Source organism: Atractosteus spatula, chromosome 7 (assembly GCF_055471065.1).
Source record: "Atractosteus spatula isolate fAtrSpa1 chromosome 7, fAtrSpa1.hap1, whole genome shotgun sequence".
Taxonomy (NCBI): domain Eukaryota; kingdom Metazoa; phylum Chordata; class Actinopteri; order Semionotiformes; family Lepisosteidae; genus Atractosteus; species Atractosteus spatula.
In genome coordinates this window covers 778,497-804,957 of record NC_142712.1, presented here as the reverse complement: position 1 = coordinate 804,957, position 26,461 = coordinate 778,497, and the positions used below count along the sequence as shown (strand labels likewise).

Here is a 26,461-nt window from a genome sequence, read left to right as displayed (position 1 = left end):
ACCTACGGTTCCTGTCTAAATGAGTGCCAGCAGTTTGGGAGTTAACCCTGTGTAGGCCCAGTGTCAAATCCCAGGAGGGGACACAATCTTATGCCATGCTTCTAAGCAAAAATTGGGATAAACTCTGGCTGGGTGAGTCACAAGGCTCAATTACAGAATTTACATTTTTCATATTTACAGTAAGGAAGACTGACAATCTTCCAGCACAACTCGTAGAAGGAGGAAAGCTGTAATAGTTTAGCTCTGTGCAGGATGTGCTATAGATTTCTGATAAAACTGTAATCAAGTGGAGATGGCAGTCAGTTTGGAGTATAGATAAACTGTAAACTTGGCCACACTTGACTTGCTAGAGTGTTGGCAGGGCACTATCTGTATGAAGTGAAATGAGTCCGATACAATCTCACTCATATGAAAGCAGTCAGAGGGTGAGGCCGAGGCAACTGTGGATCTCAAGAGAATTAGCTGCTGTCTGTGGTACAGTCTGGGCCACTAGTGCCCCAGTCTGCCTGTGGGCAACTGCATTCCCACATTTACACCGGACACTGGCTGTGAGGCAGAAGAACGCTCCCAGCCTATTTGTATGTATTTGTATGACTTGATTGAATCAGGTACAGACTTAGTCAAAATTGCCACTAGTCATTGAGGAGTGTGCTTGACGTTGTCTCCAGGCCATGTGTTCATTATGGAGCCAATTCCTCCATCTCCTCAGCAGACCAGACCCTCCCGTTACAGCAGATTAATTCGTTTCTGCAGCTGTGAATGGATGCGGCTACTGCGGTCTGCTGCAGGCCCTTTGCTCCATGATCCATCGCCTTTCACAGTCCTGATCACCCACTGGGTCATCTGATCGTGAAGTGGAAGGTAACTGTTTTATTGACATCTCATTGCTCCGTGCACTTACCATAAACTGACCTCCTCTGTAGCTGGGAACACCAGCAGAAGCCAGGCATCTAAAGTTGTTCCCACAGGCTTTCCTCTTACCTGGCAGATATTGAAATAAAAGCTTTGTGGATAAAATGTATAATGTGCTGTCCATTTTTCTGCCTGCTTCTGCACTTTCTTCTTTAACCTGCTTTAGTCTGGGTTATGTTTACACAGACTAATGGTTTTGCTATTAGTTACTCATCTGGATAATCTATTTGCACCTTTTTTGGAAACTCTTTGGCAACTAATTTGCACAGTCCTGGTCTAGAGTGGTCCATAAATGTAACTTATCACTAAATAATATAAAATCTCAGTGGATTTGTTTTTACCATGATGTTATTGTGCCTCCCTGATTTGGTGTTTTTTTTTTTAGTTCATAGGAGATAGAATACTTATCATTAAGCTGTTTTTGGAACTTGTTTTTTTTAAACATGACTGGCCAGTGAAGTCTAACTCCCTAGTGTTTCTTTGAAATATAATCAAAGTGCTTTAGTTCATGATACCATTGCCTAATGTTTGCAATGTATGGAAGATCAAGAAATAAGTCCCATGAGCTAATTAATCAAATAAGTGCCTTTACTAAAAAGCAATTACCTTCTGGAAGATGAATTGGACATCAATGACTGCAGACAGACCCTAATTTCTGTGAAGTTCAGTGATAATCCTGTCAGGAGTTGATGTTTCCAGATCTAATTAAAACAAATTTCAAAGCGCATGCTTAATCCATTATTTTTAATTATCATCTAATTTCATATACTGTATTAAGTAACAGTTTGTAACCATTGGAGGGTTCAAATGTCTTCTCTTTAATCAGTACTAATTAACTGATTGAGCCTGTTTAGTCACCCTTGCACAAACTAGCATTGCTGGGAAGAACAGCTGGTCTCGGAAGATCCTGATGGCCATTAATCTGCCAAAACACTATTAAAATGAATCTTTTGCAAAGATGTTTAAATGCCTCTTTAACAGATACAGCTCGTGTCTGAGAGTAAAAGAACAGTTGCAGATCAGGTGAACCGCTTTTGTTTTAATAGCTGAAATAAATCCATGGTTATATGCTGTAAATGTGCTGGGTAAGGGATGGCAGAGTATTTGTAGCTTGAGGACACCAGATATCTCGGATTTAATGCAACATGAGCATTTTTTCGCTGCAGTGGAACTGAAGGCGGTGAGTCCAGGGGTTGATGAATGTGGTTGCCAATCACTCAGCCATTCTGTAAAACGGATATTTTCCCTTAAATAGTTTCCATCTCAATATCCAGATTTGCAACGCTCGATGACTGCAAAGGAAATGAACTGCTAGTCAGCAAAGGGCTCACTGGTTCCATGCAGTAGTGAATGCAGTGTAAGTTTCTTGTGGTGCCTTTGACACACAAGACAGTCAATAAAACAGTACACTGTGGATGCAGCATTGCCAAGTCCCTTGCCCCAAGTTTATTTAGGTGATGCAGACTCTCCAGTATTTTTGTTTGCCCAGTCAAAGCCCAGGTACCTTTCGGGCATAAGTACAGGTATCTCTACACTCAGTCGCATGGAATCCACAAAAAAGTAAACTAATTTTTTGCTTTTTGTTTATGCTGGGAAACACCTGGCTTGTTCCATGTCCTTATGTGCATTATGATCTGTCTTCTGCTTTTTCATCTACACATTACTCAGGCTGTATTAAGAAAGTGGCATATTGTGTTTGGAACGGTTTTGATCAATGTGCTTAATTTGGTGCATTTTGTTTTCTGATCAAATCAAGTGTTGTCATGTTGTCAAGGCTTGTCATGAGTTGTCCTTGCAAACCTCAGCTTCTGGTTCCCTATGCAGATGGCTTTGCTTATTCAAACAAGGGTCTTGCAGAATAAGGTGCAGTTTGCTCCAGTATGAGGCAGTGAGTCTTAAGGTATGTAGGATCAATGTCTGAATGAGTACTATGAGAGATGACAAACCTCTGGCTCAGACACCTGCAACCTGCCAATAGTAATTTTTTAGATGGTAACTTGACCTTTTATATCTAAAAATAACAGTCATGTGGTGGAGTTTTTGTTATCTAGGTAGTCTGCCGAACAAGTGTAAAGTACTGAATTTGAACTGTGTTGTGTTGGTGACAGGAGGGGGTGCATATGATACTGTACAGTAATGCGACAAATGCTGTCCTTTCTATTGCATTCTGTATGTATTGGTGCTCCTTTCAGATGAAGGGAATAGAAAAATTGAACCAGTTCATATACAGTAGCACTATGTCCATATGCAGGATATAGTAGTTCAGGTGGGTAGCTGCGTCAGCATGCGTAGGCTGCAAAGGAACAAGTAATAGGTTTATTCCATGCTGAAAAAAAGAAGAAAGAGAACACAACGTTTCGGCCGTGGAGCCTTCTTCAGGTGTGAGACTCTCTCTCACACCTGAAGAAGGCTCCACGGCCGAAACGTTGTGTTCTCTTTCTTCTTTTTTTCAGCATGGAATAAACCTATTACTTGTTCCTATGCAGGATATATTCAAGTTGCAGGAGTTAAAGTTGCTTTTATGTTCTCAGGCCTTGAAGCAAAAGCTTCAGCACTTGTTGCAATATCATGCTAAGCAGGACTGACACGATGAAGTCTGGAACTGGGCTGTGGAAGGTGTCCTCAAGGCTCAAAGCTTCTTAGCAAAAGCCTGTAAAGACAATCTTATCAGTTTGTTTCTTTATTATGGGTGTGGTATGCAGAACATCTAAATATCATATCCTCTTTGGTGCACTCATACATGACAATAAGGGAAATGGCAAATTAATTTTTAGAATGTACTTTTCAGCAATTCAAGTTATTTGAATCTTGCAGTTGCTGTAAAAGCAAGTTGTTAGGGCCCATACCTACTGTAGCGATAGTGTGCTCCCATGGGGCTTTTAAGGGCTGATTTAATAGAATAATGCAGTCCATTCAAAAATGTTTTAAAAGCATAGAATACTAAGCAGTCTATAATTTTTACTAATAAATTTTTCATTTGTGGACAGGAACAGTTTAGTCCTAGGGTTAGATTTAAAATATTTTACATAAGTGGCAATTTCCAGGAACTAGTCTGAGTTTTGGGGGCTGTACAGTTGTCATAAAAAGATTCTGTTCTTAAGAACTTTCATGTAACCTGTACATGACCTATGAGTTATGAAACATTTGTGTTTGAGATAAGATTGTGAGAGATCTATGCTCCGGAGTGCTATGTGTGTACAGTATATAAAGCTGTGGCATTATATGCATTCATCACTGTCCTTCAGGGTGTGTGTGGAGTGGAGCAAATCATTAACCCTTTAGATCAGCAGTTCTCAATACTGGTCTTGGAGTTTTTTTATTCCAGATGTGCCATTAATCCCCAATGCTGATTGTGGCTGTAAGTCATCTGCTGCTCTGGTTTAGACCTTTTCTGTACTTGGCCCTTGGTTTGAAAACCATACCCCAGTTAGAGCACATTATTTCCAACAACTTCAGCATTCAGAATGGGAATTTACTAATTAGGAATTTTCTCCCTTATTTCTGACTAAACAGCTCCTAAGAAGTGACCAGTTGATGAACGGGCAGGTGGGAATGGCACCTCCCCCACTGAGACAGTTTTGGTCTTTCTCCTCCAGTCCAGTCGAATATATCAGCTGCATGCCTGAATGAGAGCAGTTCTGAAATTCGCTCATTAGCACACGGCTCATGCCAGTTACAAATCTCAGCTGAAAGCAGATTTTAAAAAGCCTAAACCAGCAGATCAACAATGGCAGCAATTAGCACTGTTGATAAAGGGCCCACCTGGAACAAAAACCACCAGACACAGGAGTTTTTATGTAATCACATTATCTCTTTTTTATTCATGCTGCAGCCTTGTCCAAATTCACTATGAGAATGGATCTTTATTTTATCCACATCATCATCAAGACTGTGACATGAGTCCTTCTGAGAAACAAAATGCCACTGAACTGGACATTTCCTTTTCTTAACATGCATGACCTGGTGTTCAGCAGTGAGATTGAGAGCAGGACAGTGAAAAGGGCAGGGCCTTTCTGGGAGTACCGGAGATGTAATTAGCATGAAGATGTTAATATAACCTCCCAAAAATGATGTTAAATCTTTGTTGAATCTGCAGACTTCAGTCCAGACCTAAAGGTAATGTAATGGTACACAACAAATTGAATGTGTTAAGTCTGATTTATATAGATATTATTCCTTGTACTTGTCATCCCTCAATGCATTTAATTCCTCATGCTTATTTTTGCTGTTTTCCTCCTCGTGTTTGCGGATTGCTGACTCCAGTGTCTCTGCCTGCTGTCTTTCAGTGGGAGTGCATGTGGTTCCTCATTCTCTCCTGCACCTTCTTCCTGCTGCTGGTCTGGTTTTATTTCTGGTGGGAGGCCCACAACGACTACAATGAGTTCAACTGGTGAGTACTGGAAAGGGTTCCTGAGAGCTCTTCTGCCCCTGCTTGAAAAGAGACTGTTTGAGGGAGTATATGGTGGCAGGAGGGCAGTAGTGGGTTTTGGAGTTGGTACAAGGGGAATAAACTGTACAGCTCTGCGGGCATGTTGACATGGGCAGGGTTGTTTGGTCTGTTTTATGTGAAAACATGATCCATTATCTCAACCACCAGCTTTCATGTTGGCCTGTCGCGGCAGGGGCTGCTAAGGTCATCCCTCCCTGTGAAGCAGAAAGTGCACATTCTGCCTCATTACTGTGGTTGCAGGTGGATCCGCTGCCCGGAAAGCTGATCTTTCAGGCTTTTGTCCCCACTTATGTACAGCAAAATATCCAGGAAGAGTATTTGTGTAATAACAGATAAATAATCTGTAAGTCAAAAGACACGCACAAAAAAAATTGAGATCAGACAAAATCTGTTGCCCCGAGATTGAAGTGGGTTCATTTCACATCTCCAAGCATTCCTATTGCAGGCAGTGGAAGTTGATTTGGTGTCCAGGAGCATACATGAAGACAATTTGTCAATAAGTATTGAAGCACAGGACGGACACTCTGCTTATGGAGTCTGTTTAACTGAAGCCAATTTGGTTGAATCTTGAAAACTGGTCCTTTCTTGGACTCTGTTGAGGCAGTCTTGATATTATTTCAGTCCTGTTAATGGCTGGCGGTGAGTTTTGTTTGAATGAAAAGAGGCACAGCAGAGCTGCTTGGTAAACTTTGCACCGGAGGTGGAGTTGGCTGCCTCCACCTAGTTTGAATGAGCTCTAAAGCAGAATGTTCCCCATAAGTGCTACTAAAACTACGCGCGGCTCATTGAAAAACCCCAGCCAGCTACGCGTGTACTATTGAGCTGGAACGCTTGTCTTGCATGCTACGGTGCGCCTTTCTTCGCCAAGCTCTTTGGGGATGGAGAATTATGCTGGAAGTCTTGAACACTTGTGGAAGAAAACCTCTATTACAGGGCTGCAGGCAAAGAGGGAGTACAGTCCAGCCTAAGAAAGGAAACGCGCTCAGTCTGCACCTCTTTCACACTTAACAATGAACAAAGTACAGTATAATAACAGGAGGACCACTGTCTCAGCTCTTCAGAAAATAAAATATTGATGCCCCCGCAGGAAGAGGGAGCCGAGCTGAGCTCTATGCAAGTGCAGCCCCCGCAGGCCCCACGGCGCCAGGTCTTCCTGTCCTGTGTGCTGACTGTGCTGTGCAGCCTCTCGCAAGCCCCACTCTGGAGCTCCACCCTGCAGGGCTGTCAAGGGATCGAGGCGAAACCCCCCAGTTCTGTTTCTCATTGCTTTTGTGCTTTAGTCCGGTGAGCTGGATTTCAAGATGTCCGTTTTTTTTTTTAAACGGTGGCAGTGAGTCCTCACATGTCTGTGTTTTGGATTTGAATTTTCAGTAAATGTAAGTGAGATGGGAAGCAAATATTCTTTGGGCACAAGGCTTCACGGAGAGTGCTTATCCACTCACACCCTAGACAGGACCGCAGGCCAGTAAGACCACAGACTGTGGCCAGTCCACCCCAGGCAGCCTGTCTCTGGGTGGAAACCAGAGCACTCTGAGAAAACCCAGGAGAATCTTGACTGTTATTTGTGTAGTGTAGGGACCATAACATATTCCCTCACAGAACCAATACCGAGACACAGAAATCCTTGGACACAGAGGAAACGGACCAGGATAGATAACTGGCTTGCAGACTTTAAACTGATGCACAAACATCAGGTCTCCGCTTTCCTTTCATTGAAATGTTGTGCCCACAAGTCACAGGGTGCAGGTGGCTGCGTCAGTGAGATTAATAGAGTCTCAGAATAATAGTGAAGGGGGTACTTCCAACAGAAATGTACTGCTTCTCCTTCCTTATCAGAATTATTTTAATATTTGATACTACAAACAAGCATAAAACTATTTTTCCCCAAACCTGTGAATTTTCTGCACATTACAGAATTTTAGATTGCTGATGTAAAAACAAAGCTTTAATATCTTTAATATCTACCTCCCTTGAGTGAAGAGGGGGGGGGAAAGTCACTTTATTTTTTTCTTGTTTTTCCATAATGTGACTCAAGGCCAAGATTACTCTATAAACATACATGTTATTCTATAAATATGTTGGCAGCAATGATACTGTAGGTTTGCTTTGGATGTGATTCATCTCAAAGGGATTTCCGAGATCCGTTTTATTTTTTTCTTCTCCAAATTAAGTTTCAAATAAGTTCTGAACCTTTCAGCTTTTCCAGCTGCTCTCAGATGCAGGCGTTGTGAAAGCCCCTTGCAATTTTTGCTCAAGGTCAGTCTTACTGTCCGGAGCTCCTGTCCTCTGAATTCCTCGGTGGGCCACCTCCACTGTGGGAACAGAAGGGATCTCAGCCACATCCTTACAACAAGATACAAAGCCCTGTGTTTCATTGAGCAGCACTCTGCCCTCACAGCAAGGCCTTCAGATGTCACAGCTCTGAGTCGCTAATCAGGACAGTTATGCAATTAGAGACACTAGCAGTGCTTTTCAGACACTGGGCTGCAGTGGCTGCTCATGCTCCACTAAAAGCCTTGACGTCTTTGTGAGGCAGAATCATTTTTCTTCCATCACGATCATCTTCATCGTTAAAATACATTGATGTTCTGTGATCTCAGCATTCACAGAAGACGATTACTTTGTTCCTGTTTTAGTCCTGCATTTCTATCATAAACTGGATGAGTTTGTGAACTTATGCCATTTAGCAGAAATGGTCAAGCAGATATTTCTGTGTTCTCGTCATAAACAAGCTGGCACGTGAAGAAAAGACAGTCTTGTGTGACTCCTTGCATCCCTCTGATCCTTCTTGCAGGTTTTTATATAACAGATCAGGGGACTGGAGCGATGGATCAGTCCCAATACTTGCCGCAACAGCTGCTGGCTTCACATACATTGTCTTTCTAATGGTAAGCCTGCTAATCAAACATTTACAGTAACAGGTTTACAGATGGTTTTTCCTGTCACTGACTAGGCACCAGGTTTTATGAGTGCAATAAAGCATTAGCATTCTAGGTACCGAATTCCCATCTGTAAGTGCTCAAAAGCACAGTAAAATGTTTTTAATCGAGTGGCATCGCAGAGACAGAAGTGGCACTCACAGGCCCAGTATAAGTAGGCTCTGCAGTACATGTGGTCTCTTGAATGCTGACAGATTTGTTTTCATGAATCCAGACAAATTCTGTTCATCTGTGTTTCAGGTTTTAGCGCTGTGCCATGTGGCGGTGGGACAGCAGCTGAACCTGCACTGGCTCCACAAGGTAATTTCAAGCGGTTTGCTGAGCTTCAGCCTCCATGTATCTCTTCCAGCTCTTTCTGCTTCCCCTGACAGCTGTCCCAGTGCAATACTGTATATTGGGTCGGCTTGATTACCCTTGAAATAAAATGCCACAAATAAAGTTTATACATTAGTTATGTAATAACTCTATAATTAACTGTCACATTCAATAAAAAGTGCCTGCTGAAATACTCGAAGTAGTTTTCTGTGCAACAAATTTAAGATGAGGCTTATTATCCCCTGAGGGAATTTTTTTGTGTAGACACAGCACTTCTGTACATTTAAATATAATGCACACAAAACATTACACATCGCATGTATAACGCATTATATCTAACATTTACAACACATTACAAAACATTGCACACAAGTGGATTGTAAAAGTAAAAAATTGTTTATCCTTCCATTTGCATCGACAGCTTTAACAGCTAGTGGAACAAAGGAATGTTTGTATCCGTTTGACTTGCATTTGTGAACCCTAAAACGTTTGCCGGAAGGAAGAAGTTTGTATTCAGAATTGAGGATGTGGGAAGGATCTGATCTAATTTTTTCTACTTGTTTGATTATGGCTTTTTCAAAGATTGTCTGCAGGGAGGGGTGCTGTTTCACTCCCGTGACCTTCAAAGCTGTTTGGATAAGATGGGTAGTTTGTGATCTCAATGGAACTGATAAATTACCAAGCCACACTGTTATACCATATCTGATAATCGTCTCAATTACACTATGGTAAAGGAGTAGCATTATTTCCTGTCGAACCCCAAACACTCTTAGTCTTCACAAGAAATATGAGCTTTATAAATTTGCTTTCTACTAAGAAAGAATGACAGGTGTAAACTAGTTGTGATTGTTTTCTTGTCTGTACTTGCAAAACTGTAAAACGTGAAAAACGTCTCGCGGTCTTCTTGCGCTTCAGATTGGAGTGACGGCTGTGCTGGTGACCACTGTGATAGCGGTGATGTCTGTGGAGCAGCTGTGGAAGGAGGAGTGGGATATTGTCCTCATCTCTTTGCAGGTGAGCGAAAGGTAGTTCTGTTCCACTTCGTTCTGTATTGGACAGATGTGAGCTACAATCTCTCCACATTTATTCAGTGCGGTAAAAGAAAAAGTTTTTTCTCAGCTAGTTTCTAAATACAGCTGTGTAATTTCCACCACCCAGCCATGTACAGAAGGAACTCCAGATCTTATCCCTGAACCATTTTCCATTTAGCCATGAGATTTCCAGCTTCACCTATAGCAACTCTTCTCGCTCCAGGTCCTGCAGGTCTCATGGGGGACTCAAGCTTGTAGGCGACTTAAGCTGTCATTCAGACCAAATCAGTCAAGAGTGAAATTGATCTGAAACATGAGGAAAGCCAGCAGCCCCTGCGGCTCTCTGGGACTTAGGGGGTGATGCTCTGCACTGTTACCCAGGGGAACAAGTTCAGACCCTGCCAGTTCTCCAGGCGTGGCTGGATCGAAGAAGAAGTGCCAGCAGAGTGTGTGGTTTGGCGATGATGACAGTTGCTGTGTGTGGGGGAGATATCTATAGACAACAGATGGCATCCAGTCCTTCTTGGCTCTGAAGTCCGAAAACAAGAGTGGAGATGCCATATGGTGTCAACTTTGCTGCGATGAGCAGAAGTAGATGTTTTCTCCTCTCTGTAATTAGATTACAGCACAGATCACTATGCAGTGCAATATCAGCTTGAAAAATCCTCCAATCTTTTAGACTTATCTTCACGACTTTTATCTTCAATGCTCGGATAATGCAGAGGGTGTAAAAAAAGTACTCATCCTCATTATTTCAATGTCTGCAGGCGAAAGGCCCTTTCCTGCATATAGGGGCCCTGGCCGTGATGACAGTGCTGGCATGGCTGGTGGCAGGGCAGTTTGCCCGGTCAGAGAAGACAGGTAAGTACCTCTTGACCACAGTGATCGAATATCGCTATGTAAAACCAAGTGGAAATTGTTATTATAAAACATGGGCAGGTGTGTCAAGTTGTTGCACTTCATGGCAAGTTGTAGTATACAATCTAAGTGTCTTTCTTTGAAGAAATATTATTGCATGTTTCAAAAAAGAGAACCATTCCAAACATGTTATCCTTGCAATAAGAGACTTAAGGTCTTGATGAATTTTTACTGTATAATTAAATTGTCGGGGGTTGCGAATGATGAGCTAGTCTGTCCTAGTCCTTTGTTAATGTCTGTCACTTTGCTGAAAAGCCGTGAAGAATTCCAGTGCACTCCCAGAGGGCAGAGGTGAATGTTTTCTGCTCCTCTATCTGTAACACATAATCTCACCTTGGATAACGACCTTGGGAAACTTTCTCTCCCACAGTCCAGATGCTGCTGTCATTATCCTGACCCAGGATACAATGAGTCAGGGAAACAGTTCTCTTACCTGGGTGCTGTTTTATAATGAAGACATAGTGCATAGCATATAATGTATTAATCTAAGTTGATTTGCCTTTTTTAAGTAGCCATTGCACATTACAGTTTGGTGAGCCCTGGTTCCTGGGGGTCTGAAGTTGCCAAATGTTTTTCAGCAGGCTTTGTTAAAATCTGATTTTGTCACTTGGGGTGGGTGTGGCCGTCACAGGAGGGAGTGATGGGACAGATGCTATGTTCGCTCCACAGGTTTCCAGGCGGTTCTGTTCCTTGTCTATGCGTGTGCCCTGCTGGCTCTCTACCTGGTGCCCCTTGCCATCACTTCTCCCTGCCTGATGGAGAGAAGCAGCCTGTCTCCTCGGCCTGAGGTCATTGGCCATCGAGGAGCTCCAATGGTGGGTAACCTGGCACAGCAATCCAGCAATCATGGGGAGCTGTTGTTTTTCCAAATGTTAATAAGTGGGGGCCAGTGGTTTTGTCGGATGGTCCTCCCTGCCTCCCTGTGAAGCCTCTGTGTTCCCCCTTGTCCTGGGCTCCATGCTCTTTTGCTGGACCGAGGGTCCAATTACACAATCTGAGACCATCATGACTCTTCAGGAAGCTGAGGCTACAGATAGCAGAGAGGTAGAAGTGTGTGAGAGGGGCTGTACCTACTGGAATGCAATATTTGTCTTTAGTTTTGGATGTAACAATACTTTTAGGATCTAAGACAGTGATGATGAAAAAAACATCTTTACTGTTTTAAGTGTGAGAAGTTCAGAGGATTTCTCAAGGCATTCTGGCCTGGTGGGGGTTCAGGGAATTCAGAATCCTAAACTTATATCTGCTCTTCAGTGTTTGTTTTAGCTAATCTGTGTTGAAAGGGGTTAGCCAGAAGGAAAATAAATAACATCTAAAAGCCCCTCAACAGGCAAGGAGCAAAGACGGACATCACTCATTATGTTGGTTTATTCCTGTTTCATCTGCAATACTGCTGCTTTGTGCCTTTTCTCCAGTTGCCATGGGTGAAATGATAGACAGAATTAGAGTGCAATCACACGTACAGTAAATAACATTCGCACAGGTTTATAGCTTAATGTCACCTGCAGGAGTTTCTGATGCATCGGCTGTCTTTGTAACCATCGATTTTATAACCAAGCTGCTGATTTGCAATATTTCCATCTGAGCGCCATCCTACCTGGGAAGGGCTTGTTGATCGAGGTATTTCCATGTCAAACAAGTGGATCAATCTCTTGCCATGATTTGTCCTTACAGTCCCCGAATCATCTATCACTTCGAAGTGGGTATAGAATACCGGAGTGAGCTAGATTGCTCACTTCTTAATCATTAAAACTTTTAACGTGGGTTCCGTGTCTGTCAAGAAAGAATCAAGTCTATGATGCTTAATTGTGCTTTGTATATGTATGACATTCTACTTTATTCATGTTTATGTATTCATTGTCATCTTTCATATTATGCAGTTCTTGTGCTTGCATAAATCTGTGGTATCTTGGAGTCTCAGAAACCAAAGGCCTGTATTCTTCATGAATCAATTCATGATTTATACCACCTCTATACTTGGATTTCCTCTTGGTTTATGGTAACAAGTACTTTAACTTCATTTTGGACTGATGTTCGAATTTGAATTTACACTGCAAGATCTTGAATAGTTCTGACGTTTAGCTAATAAAATAATGTGGGAAGAAATGACATTTCAACTAAAGGGTAAGGATTCCACCATATTGCAGCAAAGTACCGGTGGGGTCATGAAGCACAGAACTGTGTGTGGGTGACCTTACTGTCTCTCTTTTCTGACTCAGCTTGCTCCAGAAAACACGCTGATGTCCTTCCGTAAGGCCCTGCAGCAGAAGGTCAGGGGATGGGAGGTGGACGTGACCATCAGGTAATGAGCTGCGCCTCGGCAGGGGGCCGTTCCGCCTCCCTCCGGGGACGGACCTGCAAGTGGGAAGGAAAACGATAGGGGGATGGGCAGCGTGCGAGGACGCGTGCCAGTCGAGTGAGAGGTCAGAGGCAGGTCAGGCACCGTCAGGTGCCTCGCAGCCCGTGTTTCCGTGTTTTCACAAAGGAATGCACAAGCTACCGTCTGACAACATGGGCTCCCTGGCCAAAAGACTACAATGACATGCACAGGGGAGGCTAGATAAGATGAGCTAAAGAGCTTGTCTGCTCTGGCGACGGGCTCTTCAGAGACCCATCCGTCTTCAGATCGACACCGTGTCAAGTAATTGTCACCGTAACTTTAATATCTGATCTTCTTTCACATTCGCGTTGCATTATATGAATGTCTGAAGCTGCACTTGCCTTATTCAAGGATGTTCTAGAGCTGGTTTCGACTGAGCGTGTTTGACAGGACTTACTGGTGTCTGACGGGCAGTGTGTGCTGCACATGGGAGGTGTAAGATGTGAAAGTTCACCGAGTGCATATTCAACTTACAGTGGCTTCTCGTCCTTTCACTAGTGGTAGATGACATAAATAATGAGCAAAACACGGGCATGTTGGGGTCCCGGGAGCTCTTCAGGAAGTGTGTCCAGATGTTCCCATGACTGAAGTGCTGTTCATGCATAGTTGCTTCCATGTGTTCAGTACATCGCTCCTTAACATTGAGGACAGCCTAGTTCATCAGCTTCATCAGCTGTGGCTCTGCAGCTGTTGAAACCAGCCAAGAAGCTGAAAAGAGCTTTTCCCAGTATTTTCTAATAGCTTTGTAGTAAAATGGGTTCCTTCCTTTATTTCACTCAGATGTATGGAGAATAGGCTCAGGTTTCTGTTTTTCCGGAGAAGTGTCCGGGGCGGTGTGGTGGGCGGGTCGGGGCGGAGTGGAGCGTGGTCGAGTTCGGCAGTGGAAGCTGCAGAGTCGCGTGTCCTGTCTCGCAGCCTGGACGGCGTGCCCTTCCTCATGCGGGACCGCACTCTGAGGAGGACCACCGACGTGGAGTGGGTCTTCCCCGAGAGGCAGTTCGAGGACGCCGCCATGTTCAACTGGACTGACCTGCAGGCTCTTAACGCTGGACAGTGGTTTCTGAAGGTACCACCTGTGGCCTCCCTTTGTGCCGGACCTCTTCCCTGGTTTTCATTTTCGGAATACTGCGGAGCTCTTGGTTTGCAACGTGGTGTAATGAAGTAATAGAAAATTACCAGTAGAGGGTTGTTAAAATTGTGCACATAAATCACATGACATTTACAGAGTTTTCATGTTCATTTTGGCAATGGTTTATCTTTGCATGAGTGCTCTTGACTGTATCGAGTAGTTTTTGTAACAGCTGGGTGAGTCACGGCAGGACTCTTCTCAGCGGCAGCCTGTTACTGCGGAATTTGCCCTCGGGACGCCCGAGATCACAACATGGCAGGATTGTTTTTTTCAAGTTTAACACAAACATCAAAAATACACAAGTCTAGAAATGTTTCGCAATTATTGTTCTTTAATGTGTTCCTTCTCACATTCGTAATGGAGAACAGCAGCAATTAATATAGGACTGTTAAGAACTACTGGAAAAAAAAACTGTACGCTAGAGACCTCTAGTGGTCAGTGGACATAAAAGCACGAATTTAAGACTCCGGTTGTTCTTGCTTCCCGTCTGTCCATCTGTCCTCCGCCTCCGTCTGCCAGGACGACCCCTTCTGGACGGTGCACCAGCTCTCCCAGGAGGACTTGGCTCAGGCTGACAACCAGTCCGTTTGCTCCCTAAGGGAGCTGCTGCAGCTGGCGGCGAGGAACAACAGATCGGTGCTCCTCACCCTGCGTCAGCCCCCCGAGGAGCACCCCTTCCACGACGGCTGGATCAACGTCACCCTGGACACGGTGCTGCAGTCCGGAATACAGCAGGAGCTGGTGAGGCACCTCCGGCGACCAGCCGCCCGTGAGCGTTCGCCTCCTCGTCCGCACGTTGTCGTGTGCCCTGTGCAGTGGTAGGTCTGCTGACGCTGGACGGTGAATGTAAGGAAGGTAACAAACGAGAGGAGGCTGCTGAGCACGTCCAGCCCAGCTTGGAAGTGAGCAGCTAATGGATCTGGGTGGTAAACTGCAGGTGTGCTCCTCTCCAGGTCATGTGGACACCGCACACGGACAGACAGCTGGTCCGGCGGATGGCCCCAGGCCTCCAGCAGACTTCGACAGTGAAGGCGTCTGTGGAGGCACTGCGGCAGGAAGGCATCGTCAAGCTCAGCCTACGTTACAACCAGGCCAGCCCTCGGGAAATCAGGTGAGCTCACGCTCCTGGCTTCCCCTGGGCCTGGAAAGATGTGCCCAGCCAGAGAAGCAGAGATGTGAAAGGAATGACGGACTGCTTCAGGGACCTTTAGACAAACTAAGGAAACTAAGCCCCCCCACCTCTGTGAAGGTGACGGGTTGCGGCATAGAAAATCCCAGGCTTTCTCCCCAAGTAAATCTTCACCTCCCATCACTTACCCTGTGACTGCGGGTCTCCCGTTTTGCAGCAACATGGGAGTTTTAATCCTTAATTTAAGACTAAGAATATTCAGCAGGCTTCTGATGCATTAGGTCTTATCTGGACCCAATCTTCCATTTTGATGTATTTGATTCTGCAAAACATTGCTACTCTATAAATTATGAAAGCCTTTTTTGCTTTGCATACGGCTTACCAAGCTTTCTTAGAAATACACTTGAGCTGTGAATCAGTGGGCAGCTTCAGATGTTATGTGATTCAACTTTCAGCTGTCTGTTATGCAAGTTTCAGCCGAACTGCACGGTGCAGAACTTGACTCATCAGCTGACAGCCCTGAATGTGCAACTGAAACACACTTGCCGATATAAAACATTTGTGGATTTGTTTTCAAGCAGCGTGCTGTAACCATATGACCTCAATACAGAAGAGAAGCACTATCAGACATAAAAACCAAAATGTTACAAACGACAGGAGGCCATTTGCCCATCTAGCTCAAGGGACAGTTGTTTGTGCCAGATCTTGCTGGACATCAGCTCTGGCAAGTGTTCATGACATGAAATTAATATGCATGTTTACAATTTAAAAATTGACTTGAAGCAAAAAAGGGAGAAGGCTGCCGAGTCACGCAATTTGCTTCTCTGCTTGCGCTGTGCACACTGCCACAGTGGACAGCAGCACTGCCTTTGGGAGGTAATGGAAGACTGTGCTCGTGGTAGTGAGCTCCTGCTATCTTATAGCTCCAAAATTGTATGACAACATTTCAAACCGAAACAATGGGAAATTGGCCATTAGAACTTTAAAGATATTGCTAAAATCAAAAGAACAAAATTATATTGGTGAGACATTGGTTTCTGTAAGGATTTAAAAAGTAAAGCCTATTTGAATTGCAAAGTTACTCCAGCTTTTATTTCTTTCTATAGCTTTATTGTTTGTCTTTCCTGTAAATGTAGTATTCTGTTTTACTGTAAAAGTTTTTTTTAATTTGGTGTCATCTGAATCCATAAAAATGTAATCGCCTGATTATTCATATCAATTAAAAGCAACACTGTACTATAACTGGTTAATCCAATGTAGGAGTAAATTTACTCAAAGGTATTGAATTGGGGAAAAATATACAAAATATGGTACCTTTTCATGGATTTCTGGAGAAAATTAGGCTTTCTGAAAACAGGATGAAAAGGTGTTTCTGTGTTCCTGAACAGGGCGTTCTCGGCATCCAACATCAGCCTGAATCTCTTCACTGTGAACGAGCCCTGGCTGTTCTCTGTGCTGTGGTGCAGTGGTGTGCCATCTGTCTCTTCCGATGCCCCCCACATTCTTAAAAAGGTGCCTTATCCCATCTGGCTCATGGTAAGGAAACAGAGCACTCCTGTTCAAACACAAGGACCTGCAGGGGTTTAATCAGGCATGTGTAGCTAGAGCACTGTTCACTTCCTCTTGTGCTCTGTCTGTATTCTTTGTATGAGTCCAACTTTCTGATCATTTAGAAAATAGCAAGTGCTTAAAAGAATCTTCATTCTCCTCTAGGTTTTGGAAAATTGAAGAAAGGCTCAGTGCTCAAAACAATTTTTTTTCTGGTCATCAGCAGATCATTTCGGTCTGGAAAAGGCTGACTCATGACGAGTGCCGCTGTTTAGGTTGTTAGTTTCAGCAGTCTTTATGATCTAGACCATTAGATGCTCGCTTAGCCCTCGCTGTTGCATATATATTATAGGTACTTATAATATAGGATATTATATATATATCCTTATAGGATATTTATATATTAAGCTAGACTGCCACCTAGTGTCCTTTATCTTAGGATAACAGCTCTATTTCTTTTTGCAGACTCCAGATGAATACTGCCTGGTCTGGATAACATCGGATCTTGTTTCTTTTTCTTTAATAATAGGAATTTTTGTACTCCAGAAGTAAGTACCTCCTTTTCTTTGTGCTTGATAGCTGATATACTAGATATGAGGATGTGCATGACAACTCCCTAATTGTGATAAATCTGAGGCTCCACTTCTCATCAGCTTTTTTACCTTATTGCTGTTCTGTTTCTCCAGTACAAAATTTTTGCTGATGAGAAGAGACGAGTCTCAGAAAATGAGACCTACAGGGGGAACACGCCTCAGAAAGCACTGAAGTCCATTTCAATGGCAGGGCAGAATTAGTGGGATCTTCAGGAGAGTCCTGTTGGTCTTGACATCTGCAGCAGCCTTAGTGCAGGGTCTCGTTCCCTCACAGAGTTAACCACTGCAAGCTGCAATTCATGCTCTGGCGATACTGAGCTCGATTATAATTGGCCTCCGATGCAGGGTGAAGTGTTTGCTCTCTGCCCAAAATAGATCTCGTAACAGCCGAAAGTCACATCACCTTATATCTGCACTGGCTCTGACATGCCAGCCGTAGCAGTCCTGAATGCACTAGTGCAATAAAACGCGCCCCGTCCTCCTGCCTTTGGCTGATGCTCACTAAAGCAGTGGAGTGTGCCATCTTTGTTTAATCAGTGCCTGTGGACTTGCAGACAGCCGAGCAAGCTGTGCTTCTTGCTAAAAATATGCATTTTAATCACTGTGAGATGGGGCCTCCTTCAGTGATGTATATTTTCAGCTCTCCAAACACAGGGGGGAGAAACTTCATCCAGAACTCTTGTTATCTGATTTCCTATGAGACCCTTCCTTGGGGAAAGACATTGGTCCGTGCAGGAGCCTTGGTGTTCCTGGGTCTCCCCACAGTAGCTTTGACAACACACTGCCATTCTGTGATTTGTATTGCTTCAACTCCTCAAACAGCAAAATAAAATAAAAATGAAGTTTTGTTTGACTCTTTAGTCACTTCACTTACTGGTAACAAAGTAATTAAACAAGCAAACAGTGGACTGGCTGTAAGACTCTCATTTCGGATTGTTCAGTGTTTTTAAGGTCTCATAATCTGAAGGGAAAAGTTAACTCCAAAAGACAGTTTTCATGAACAAGTATCTTGAAGGCTCAGATTTCTGAGCAGGATGGAAATCAGTGGAGCACAAAGACCAGCCAGAACAGTGGATCTCGATTACTCAATAATGTACGACTCCAGTATCGAACAACCTTATCATCCTATAAAAGTACTACTTTTCGAATCTGAATAAGTATTTTAGTTAGAGGAATTAGCAGTCTATATTGTATTATGTGCCAGAATGACTAAAATTGTTTTATGGCTAACCTAAAAAAAACTGTGGGTAAAATTCCAATGTTTGATGTTTAACCCTAAAATGAGATGTGCTTTAGTTCTGTAGTCTCAGCACAGAGCATCACTTGTCAGCTTCATCCCCATAGTTGCTGAAATTGGAGAGACAGACAGAGAAAGAGAGGCATGAATATCACTGGAACAAGCACTGTAGCTGGATGAGGAGTGGTGAGGGATTTGCTGAAATGTTCCATGGTATACGTAGCTGGAATTTAAGTAACATCCATTGCTGTTCATCCAGTTTTTCATAAAAATGCTGCTGTCTAGATTACATGAAATTCCCCCAAAATTAGTACATTTCCTCTGATGCTGATGTCCCAGATAAAATGCTGATAAGAGCTGCTCACCAGGTGTGCATCAGCAGAAATGTAAATAATTCTAACCTTGACCCTTTCTTTTTCTTTGTTTTGCCTCTTGACATGAGTTCTGTTCCTGAATAAAATACGTAGATGGTTGTCCTGCAAACCCTAAATTACTTCATTTCATTTACTGCAAAGCCTCAGAGCGCTGCAGGAGTGCAGTTTGGTCCAATATGTGACCAGGAAAAGCAAAACATCGAGAACATTTCCTTATGATGTAAATCAGAAAGCATTATTTCTGGTAGCTTGGATTATTTCATAGATAGATAAATTAAGGATTTGTATTGTTTAGAGCTTATTATCATATAACTCATTGAGCCTTTAAGCTGACAAGCAAGTTTTTTCTATGAAGGCAGTTCATGAGTGAGGTCTCCTCCCAGCTGCACATGGATGGTTGAAATTCAGGTAGAAGCTCAGTTTGCTGAGTTCTGAACTCGCTCCGAGTCTGAGTCTCTAGGTGATCCTATCCATTCAGCCCTCGACTGGAAACAAAGTACAGTCACTAACCTGAGGTACATGAACCGTGATGGATAAGTACTACACCACAGAGGACAAGTCCTTACTGTTGGGGTAGTAGCACTCGATCTTCAGCCACTCGGGTCTGTTATTGAAAAAGCCGCACTAACCTAGAACAGCATGACTCACACTGCACTAGTCTCCTCTGGGATCTCCTGTCCTAATTGTTCTCATGTTCTATTTTTCTCCTGGACATCGTGGAGACCAGAAGAATTATGGATGGGTTCTGCAGCAACATTGAACTAGTTGAACTAGTCCATGACCTTCTGGCAGTCATCCTGCCTGTGATGCAGTTATAATTTACTGTACATAACGCTTCTTAATTAAATTTGTCATTAAAATCCCACCTTACTATTAACATTTCTTAAATGCATGATGCCCCCCTGATAGAGATGGACCCCAGTGGGTGTAATAAATGGCGCTGGTTTGTACAAGAGTGAGACTTTTCTGGGTTCACAGGCCATTAAAACCCACACTTGTCTGTAGTGTTTCTAGGTGGGGGGCCCTGCCCAGTCCAGGCAGCAGGGATGGTCTGTGGCGTTTGCCCGCGGTGGCTATCTGGGCAAAGTGTCTTGAGTGCCTCCCAGTCGTGGTTGAAGAAACTGACTCTGTTCTTTCTCTGCCTGGTTTTGTTCTCTTTTCCTTTCCGCTCTGACTGGTGTGCATGCTCCTCTTCTGTGCTGCATTCTGGCATCTCACAGCTATCACATGATCAGGTAACTGGCACGCCTCTCCAGACCCATGACACTCTCCTTTCTTCTCTCTCTCGAATTTCTTCACCCAACCCTCTTCCTCCCTCTCCCAGCCTTCTCGGCTCTTCTTTTCTATCTGCTTCTTGATCCTTTGCTCCTTTTTGCTATCTCTTCTAGCCTTTCTTCCAAATGCTGTCCTGCCTATGGGTGTAGGAGGTTTTTCTATGTAGAGTTTGACATCTCACACAGGTGGCCAGTCAGAAATGCCTCTTTCTCATCAGAAGCTCTATTAACTGTACTGTTCCAGATGAGAAAGATGTTAGAATGTTATTTGCTTTGAAGAATTTGTCAGTCAGATGGTAGCACAAAGGTGATGTCTATCTGCAAGCTATCTGTTCATTATACTGAGACCTTTTAATGCTTTTCAGAGCAACCAAAATATGGGGACTGCTTTACTGGGCTTTTACTTACTGTAATATATTCTGTATTGGGCAACACACTCACCCTTCAGAGCAAGCCATGTATTAGGATGAGTTTTGAAAGCAAGTTATGAAAATTGAGAAGGAGCAGTATGAATGCCACTTCATGGGAGAGGGGGAGATTAACATAATGAATTATAAGCTTTTTTGTATTTCTACTGTGAAGAATCAGTTTTAGTTTCAGGTGTGGATTGCATTACACAGGCACTGAAACCTTCTAGGGGCACAGTTAGATGAGGACTGTTGTACCAAAAGAAAAAAAAGTGCATTGAATTAGAGCAGGGGCAGAGATTGTGGTATTTTCAGGCAGGTCTTCAGGGTTAAGCATGAGGTTAAATGTGTTGACCTTACTTCAGGTTCCAAGAGAAGTGAAAGTGGAAAGGCCCAGTTTGTCCAATATTATTGAAGCTGAGGTCGGAACAGATAAAGCTTTATCTGTAATCTTTCTGTGCATGCTTGTTTGGAGTGTGGATGCAGAGGAGGAGCCCAGTGATGAGAGTAGACCAGTTGGCACAGGCATGCTCCTCATTCGAAACAAGGGAGTCTTTCCAGTTCGCCTACCCGGGCTGTTCATTACTGTACCTATTCTATACTGTACATGATAATTTAAGATTTTCTATTTTCTCCTTTACATATTATTTTGCCTCGAGTTACTCCAGCTCAACATTCACCAAGAGTTTTCTCCATGTTTGAAAACTTATTTTCTGTGGTGTAGATTTTAAATTGTTCGTATATTGGTATTGCTTTTCATTCTGCTGTACATTTCTGTTCATTCAAACATAAATGTTTGAAATCATTGTTGTTCTAGTGGATTGGTCTATAAAGCCTATCAACAGAACAATTAGAACAATATAATGAGTTTTAAACATTTACTGTATGTCCATATTGAAACCCTTTGAAATAAATATTTTTTAATATAAAGGGTAATACAAAAATGTGATTTATGTAAACTACATTTGTTTTACCAAGGATAAAACTATTTGCTTTTTTGTTATGAAAATGTCTAACAAATGGTGGGAAATTCTGATTTCATGCCATTTGATGTCGATTCCTACCTATTGTGTTTGTTTCGTGAGGTGTTGCTCATCCGCAGAAGCTTTCCCCTGCTGTTGCAGGATGGGAAGTGAGGATGTGAGTGACTTGGCTCTGCCTCCTTGCCAAGTCACTGTATCCCCATGCCATGCTTGACACATCTGTTCCCCAGAACCTGCCTGTGTCTAATCCCTCTGGCTCAGCCACTGCTTCTATGAAGTGTTGACACGCCTAAAAAAAAACACTATCCGTTCTTAACAACATACCATTCCCGACAGTCATCAGTAGACCAGAGCATGTTGGTTTCCCACTCAGCTCAACCACAAGAGAGAAGAAACACTGTAGCTAATCCAGTCATTTACGTCCGCTTATTCATGAAGGGCTCGGCAGCTCTCTGCCACTCATGACTGGTGTTTTATAAAATCGTCCTCCCAGAGAAGGCATGAGACCCCGTAGAGCCAGATAATGTCTTGTAACGCCTGTGGGGGTGCAGAACGGAGCACGAGTGGCAGCGGCTTACTGATCTGGCGCCGTGTTGCAGGTGGCGGCTGGGCAGCATCCGCAGTTATAACCCTGAGCAGATCATGCTGAGTGCAGCAGTGAGGAGGTCCAGCCGAGATGTGAAGATCATGAAGGAGAAACTCATCTTTTCAGGTGATGACACTGCTGGGATCCGAGGAGAGAATTCCTCTCTGTGTGCTCTCCGCCGTGAATGTTTATCTTGAGCCCCTGGAGGAGGTTTGCTTTTTATGTGCTGCTGTGTTTTGTGCGAAATGCTTGCCCATGCATGCTTTCTGAGTGCTTGTGGATTTCCTAAAGGTAAACGACCGTAGCGGTTCCACAAGAGAGGCACGGCCAGACTTGCCTCCTCCTCCTCCACAAGCACACTTCCATCCCACAGCTCCCTGCCATTTTATCTCCTACCACGCCCCCTACCACACCCGCGAGACGCCTTCACATGCCTTTACCGGGAGCCGAGAGCAGCACACCCCTTACTCTGGGGTTGCGCCTCGGTAACGTGAGGCTCAGAAGGTGAGTGAATCCTGGTCATGTCAGTGCTGGGCTCTTAACAGGACAGCGCAGATGCTCTTTCGAAGGCCTGATAATCAGGCTTTTTTGTCTGCTCCCAGGAAAATAGATTTTTTGCGCATCTTTTGTTGGCATAAAAGCTTTTCTCAGGCATGACTTCCCGGGATGGGTTTTGTGATTTTTAAGAACAGTTTGAAAGTGAAATGCCACACGCCTAGCCACGCTGTAGGCTGATCCCTTTCTCTCTCTCGGGTGATTCCAGAAATCAACAATGGCGTTGGCAGCGCGGAGGAGCTCTCGCTGTGTGGTGACCATGGCTACGACGGCTACGCCAATGAGGCCATCACCCCCTTCGACCAGCCCCCGCTGAAGATGCACGTTCACTGACGACGAAACACTTTACTTCCTCAGAGTGACAAGACTTCCGCACTTCTGTGTGTCAAAGCTGTGTGCAGAACAACTGAGAAATGTGATTCTTTTTCATCGAGCTACTGTCTGCCTGCCTGCTGTGACAGTGGGAAAGTCTGGTCCACCCCACCGCTTCGTACACCTGTAAATACAGTCCTGTTTTTATTGTTGAAGCCTCAAGTGGAGTTGAGCTGGAGAACTATGGGCACTTCTCACCGAGAAGACTGATGAAATCTGTGGCTTCCTCTCCCTCGTTATCAGACTCCCGAATGTCATCTCTGAGGCTCCCCTGTGGTGGGACTTTGTGACCAGTTGATGTTCCCTTTTCAGTTGATTTACTCTGCACTGTCGTGCAAGGCTGGACTCCTGCGCACTGGGTGACTTGAATATAATCACAGCCAGGCATTCGATTGTTTACTGTGATTTATGGGATTTTTTCAATGTGCAGTTTACTCCATGCAAGTATTGAAATGTTTTGTCACTGGAAACTACTGGAATGTTTTTTCAAACTTCAAAAAGTTTCTAAGGTTCAGTGTTACTAGTTCACAAGTTGATAGATTTACCTTTACCTCCACAGAAAGTGGAGAAATAAAGAGTAGAAATTGTCGCAGTGACTTCAGGAAACCTTCTTTGAATTCTTTTGTTAATATGGATAGTTGATGTGTAAAAAAATGTTGTATGCTGTTCTCCTTGGACTGAGAGTTCAGAGGTTTCATACAGTAGGCCACAAGACAGAGGTGCCCCAGTACCTGGGTGTTTCAATCTTCCTGTAGACAAAGTGATGTAATTCCATTTGATAAGTCCCTGACAATGTCTTGTGAGATTTTGCTGTGAAACCAGACAAGACTGTTTCTTGGCATGTTCCATTCAAAGCAGAGTAGCTGTGACTATTACATAGAATGAAAGTACACAGATTAAGAATATTTATGAGGTGGGCATGAAATATAAATAATGGAACTTTATTCTTTAACTCCTCCAGTGATGTTTGGAAAATTAATATGTATTAGACAATGTACAAAACAGAAACTACAGTATAAAATATTTAATCTGGCCAAATTTTGATTTAAAACATCTAATAATGAAAAGTAATTTTAAATAATGTGGAAAAGCTATACAGTTATCATTATTCTTTGCATTTTGTTAAATCTGTTTCTGAAGAACACTATCACAGTGATGCTCGTAATGTGTTGTGCAGATTAGGAGGAAGGGGCTTTTGCCTCACCACCAGCATTGTAGCGTGATTGCCGGTAGCCAGTAAAAAACCCCAGTGTGTCCCAGGGGACACTTCCACACCAGTTACAGCCCTTTACAGTGGCATCGTTTGCGCTGCTGTTTCACAAAGCCTGGTCTCTCTCTGCTTACTGCACCTGATTGTTTCTATTAGGAAGCAGATGTTGTGTGTTTTCTTTACTTGCTGTACTTTACAGCATCTTTAGTTTCATCTCCATCTCTTTGTTGTTCTAAGGTTTCAAGAGCGCTCGCCAAAACGATCTGAAAGGCTGTGATAATAAAGCTGCCAAGTGATAATTTCAGTGTTCATCGGTAGTCTCACCATCTAGTCTGTAGAATTTACATATGAAGTTATAGCTGAACAGCTGAAGCTGCTGTGATAATTTGACCTTCCTATTTATTTAATTACAGTTTGAGTTGAGATCTCCCATTGCACTTGTCATGCAGATTGCTGTATTGCAGAGGGTGTCTGGGGAGTAATATTTCTTTTCAGTTCTTCCACTGCTATAGTAATTAGTATGCATGTGGTTTGTATTTTGAGGTTCATCAAAAAGCTGGTCAAAGATGTGCTGGGAACATCGCTAATCAATTTGGCTTTTAATTTTTTATTTCATTTTTTTAAATTATTGTAATAGTTTTTAATCTTCTTTTGACTGTCAGTTTGGCTTTCCAGTCTTCTGATAGCGATTTTTAAGAGAACTCCAATGGAGATAATCACTTTAGTAGTTCTTACATTTTGATTTCTTTTAAGAACTTTAAAGGTATTAGAAATAGCATTTCAATGTTGTGCTGACAAAAAAGGCTGGATTGCAATTAAAAAAAAGCTCTAGACTTTCCCTTTTAAACAGTTTAAACATTTACAGTAAATGCATCCCACTGTTGGGATGGGCTCTCATTTATTGTGCTTGCACTGCAGTATTAACTTTAACTTCTGAGGTTGGTTCCTTTTTGAAAGGTCAAGGGGTCATTCCAGGTAAAGCTGGAAAAATGTAATCTTAAAGGGAAATGCAGATCAGTTATTTTATTTCAGGGTCTGAAGATATAAAAATTCCCAGCCTAGACGTCCACATCTGCAGGTTTTTGTACCAGCTGAGTTCTGTTATGCAACTGAACCATTAATTTGTAATTAATTTAGTTGATCCTCAACATGTCCAGAGTTACGTTTTAACTACTGTTTTTTATAGGTAACTGAAACTTGTAAGCAGAAAAAGCCTAATTTGTTAGGTCAATTTAAGGATGTAATTAACTAGTTCAGCTGCAACAAAGATCAGCAGGTGCTGATCTACAGGACAAGATTGGTAACCCCTATTCTATACATCACTGTTGATTGAAGTAGTAGAAATCAAGTTGCCTACTCAGTTATCTTTTCACAACTCAGGCTGAAGATGTCAGTGAAATTTAAAATGGAGCAAAACATTTTAGACATTTTTGTTCCAATGTTTGCTGTTTGCTGGAATTATATGAAGGGACTAAGGAACAGAAGAACGAGTCATTTTTAAGCTGTGTGGCACAGCTGTTGTCGAGTCTGGTCTTTCACGTGCAGTAGTGATTTACCTTGTCTACTTGATCAATGGACTCCTCCCTCCCTTATAAACATTGACAAATTGTTTTATCTCCATTTTGGAGTGGGGTTATTAGTTCAGCTGTGTCCATGCAGGTTTTGTTTTGCAGGCTTCAATTCCCATCAATGAGCAGGTCTTATTCAGTGTAACTGCAGCTGCAGCCTGGCCATCTGTATGCATCAGTCCAGGAGCCTCTGAAAACTCTCGTTAGACTAGAAAAAAGTGCTACATTTAGCTGAGTGGGTGGAATACAAATTTTAATACGATTTATCTCTAATAGGTGCTGTTTGTATCAGTCTCAGAACTTTTTTCACAGTTTTTAATTTTTTTTTCTTGTTGTATGTGAATGCTTTTTTCGTGATACCAATGGGTGCAATAAATTATTTTCCAGTTTGACCTCTGTGACCTTCCTGTGGGGCAGCGGCTGTTCGTCCCGCGTTGTCTTGCCAAGGGCACTGTGACAGCATTACCCTGCTGCAGCTGCCCAGCAGGCAGCCTGCAGTAAATCCAGTCAGGGCTCCAGCAGTGCAGTATCCACTGAGAGTGACCCTAAGC

At 43.1% G+C, this 26,461-nt stretch overlaps 1 protein-coding gene across 7 annotated transcripts in view; it reads left to right on the top strand.

Moving 5' to 3' along the window:
* LOC148830031 (glycerophosphodiester phosphodiesterase 2-like) overlaps positions 1-26,302 on the top strand; it is a 64,381-nt gene extending 38,079 nt beyond the window's left edge. For 2 of the 7 annotated variants that reach the window (XM_088920043.1, XM_088920044.1), the window contains exons 3-17: positions 5,199-5,302; positions 8,157-8,250; positions 8,542-8,601; positions 9,532-9,630; positions 10,415-10,508; positions 11,235-11,380; positions 12,785-12,867; positions 13,861-14,011; positions 14,594-14,815; positions 15,028-15,185; positions 16,592-16,739; positions 17,217-17,299; positions 20,176-20,190; positions 22,219-22,331; positions 22,969-26,302. In XM_088920043.1, the coding sequence (XP_088776169.1) occupies positions 5,199-5,302; positions 8,157-8,250; positions 8,542-8,601; positions 9,532-9,630; positions 10,415-10,508; positions 11,235-11,380; positions 12,785-12,867; positions 13,861-14,011; positions 14,594-14,815; positions 15,028-15,185; positions 16,592-16,739; positions 17,217-17,299; positions 20,176-20,190; positions 22,219-22,331; positions 22,969-23,093 (1,695 nt within the window). In that variant the 3' untranslated portion in view covers positions 23,094-26,302. Of the gene's footprint in view, positions 1-803; positions 862-2,798; positions 2,813-5,198; positions 5,303-8,156; positions 8,251-8,541; positions 8,602-9,531; positions 9,631-10,414; positions 10,509-11,234; positions 11,381-12,784; positions 12,868-13,860; positions 14,012-14,593; positions 14,816-15,027; positions 15,186-16,591; positions 16,740-17,216; positions 17,300-20,175; positions 20,191-22,218; positions 22,332-22,496 lie in introns of those variants that run through there. The other 5 variants (XM_088920050.1, XM_088920049.1, XM_088920048.1 and 2 more) reach the window with 5 other exon arrangements.
* The last annotated feature ends 159 nt before the right edge of the window (positions 26,303-26,461 follow it).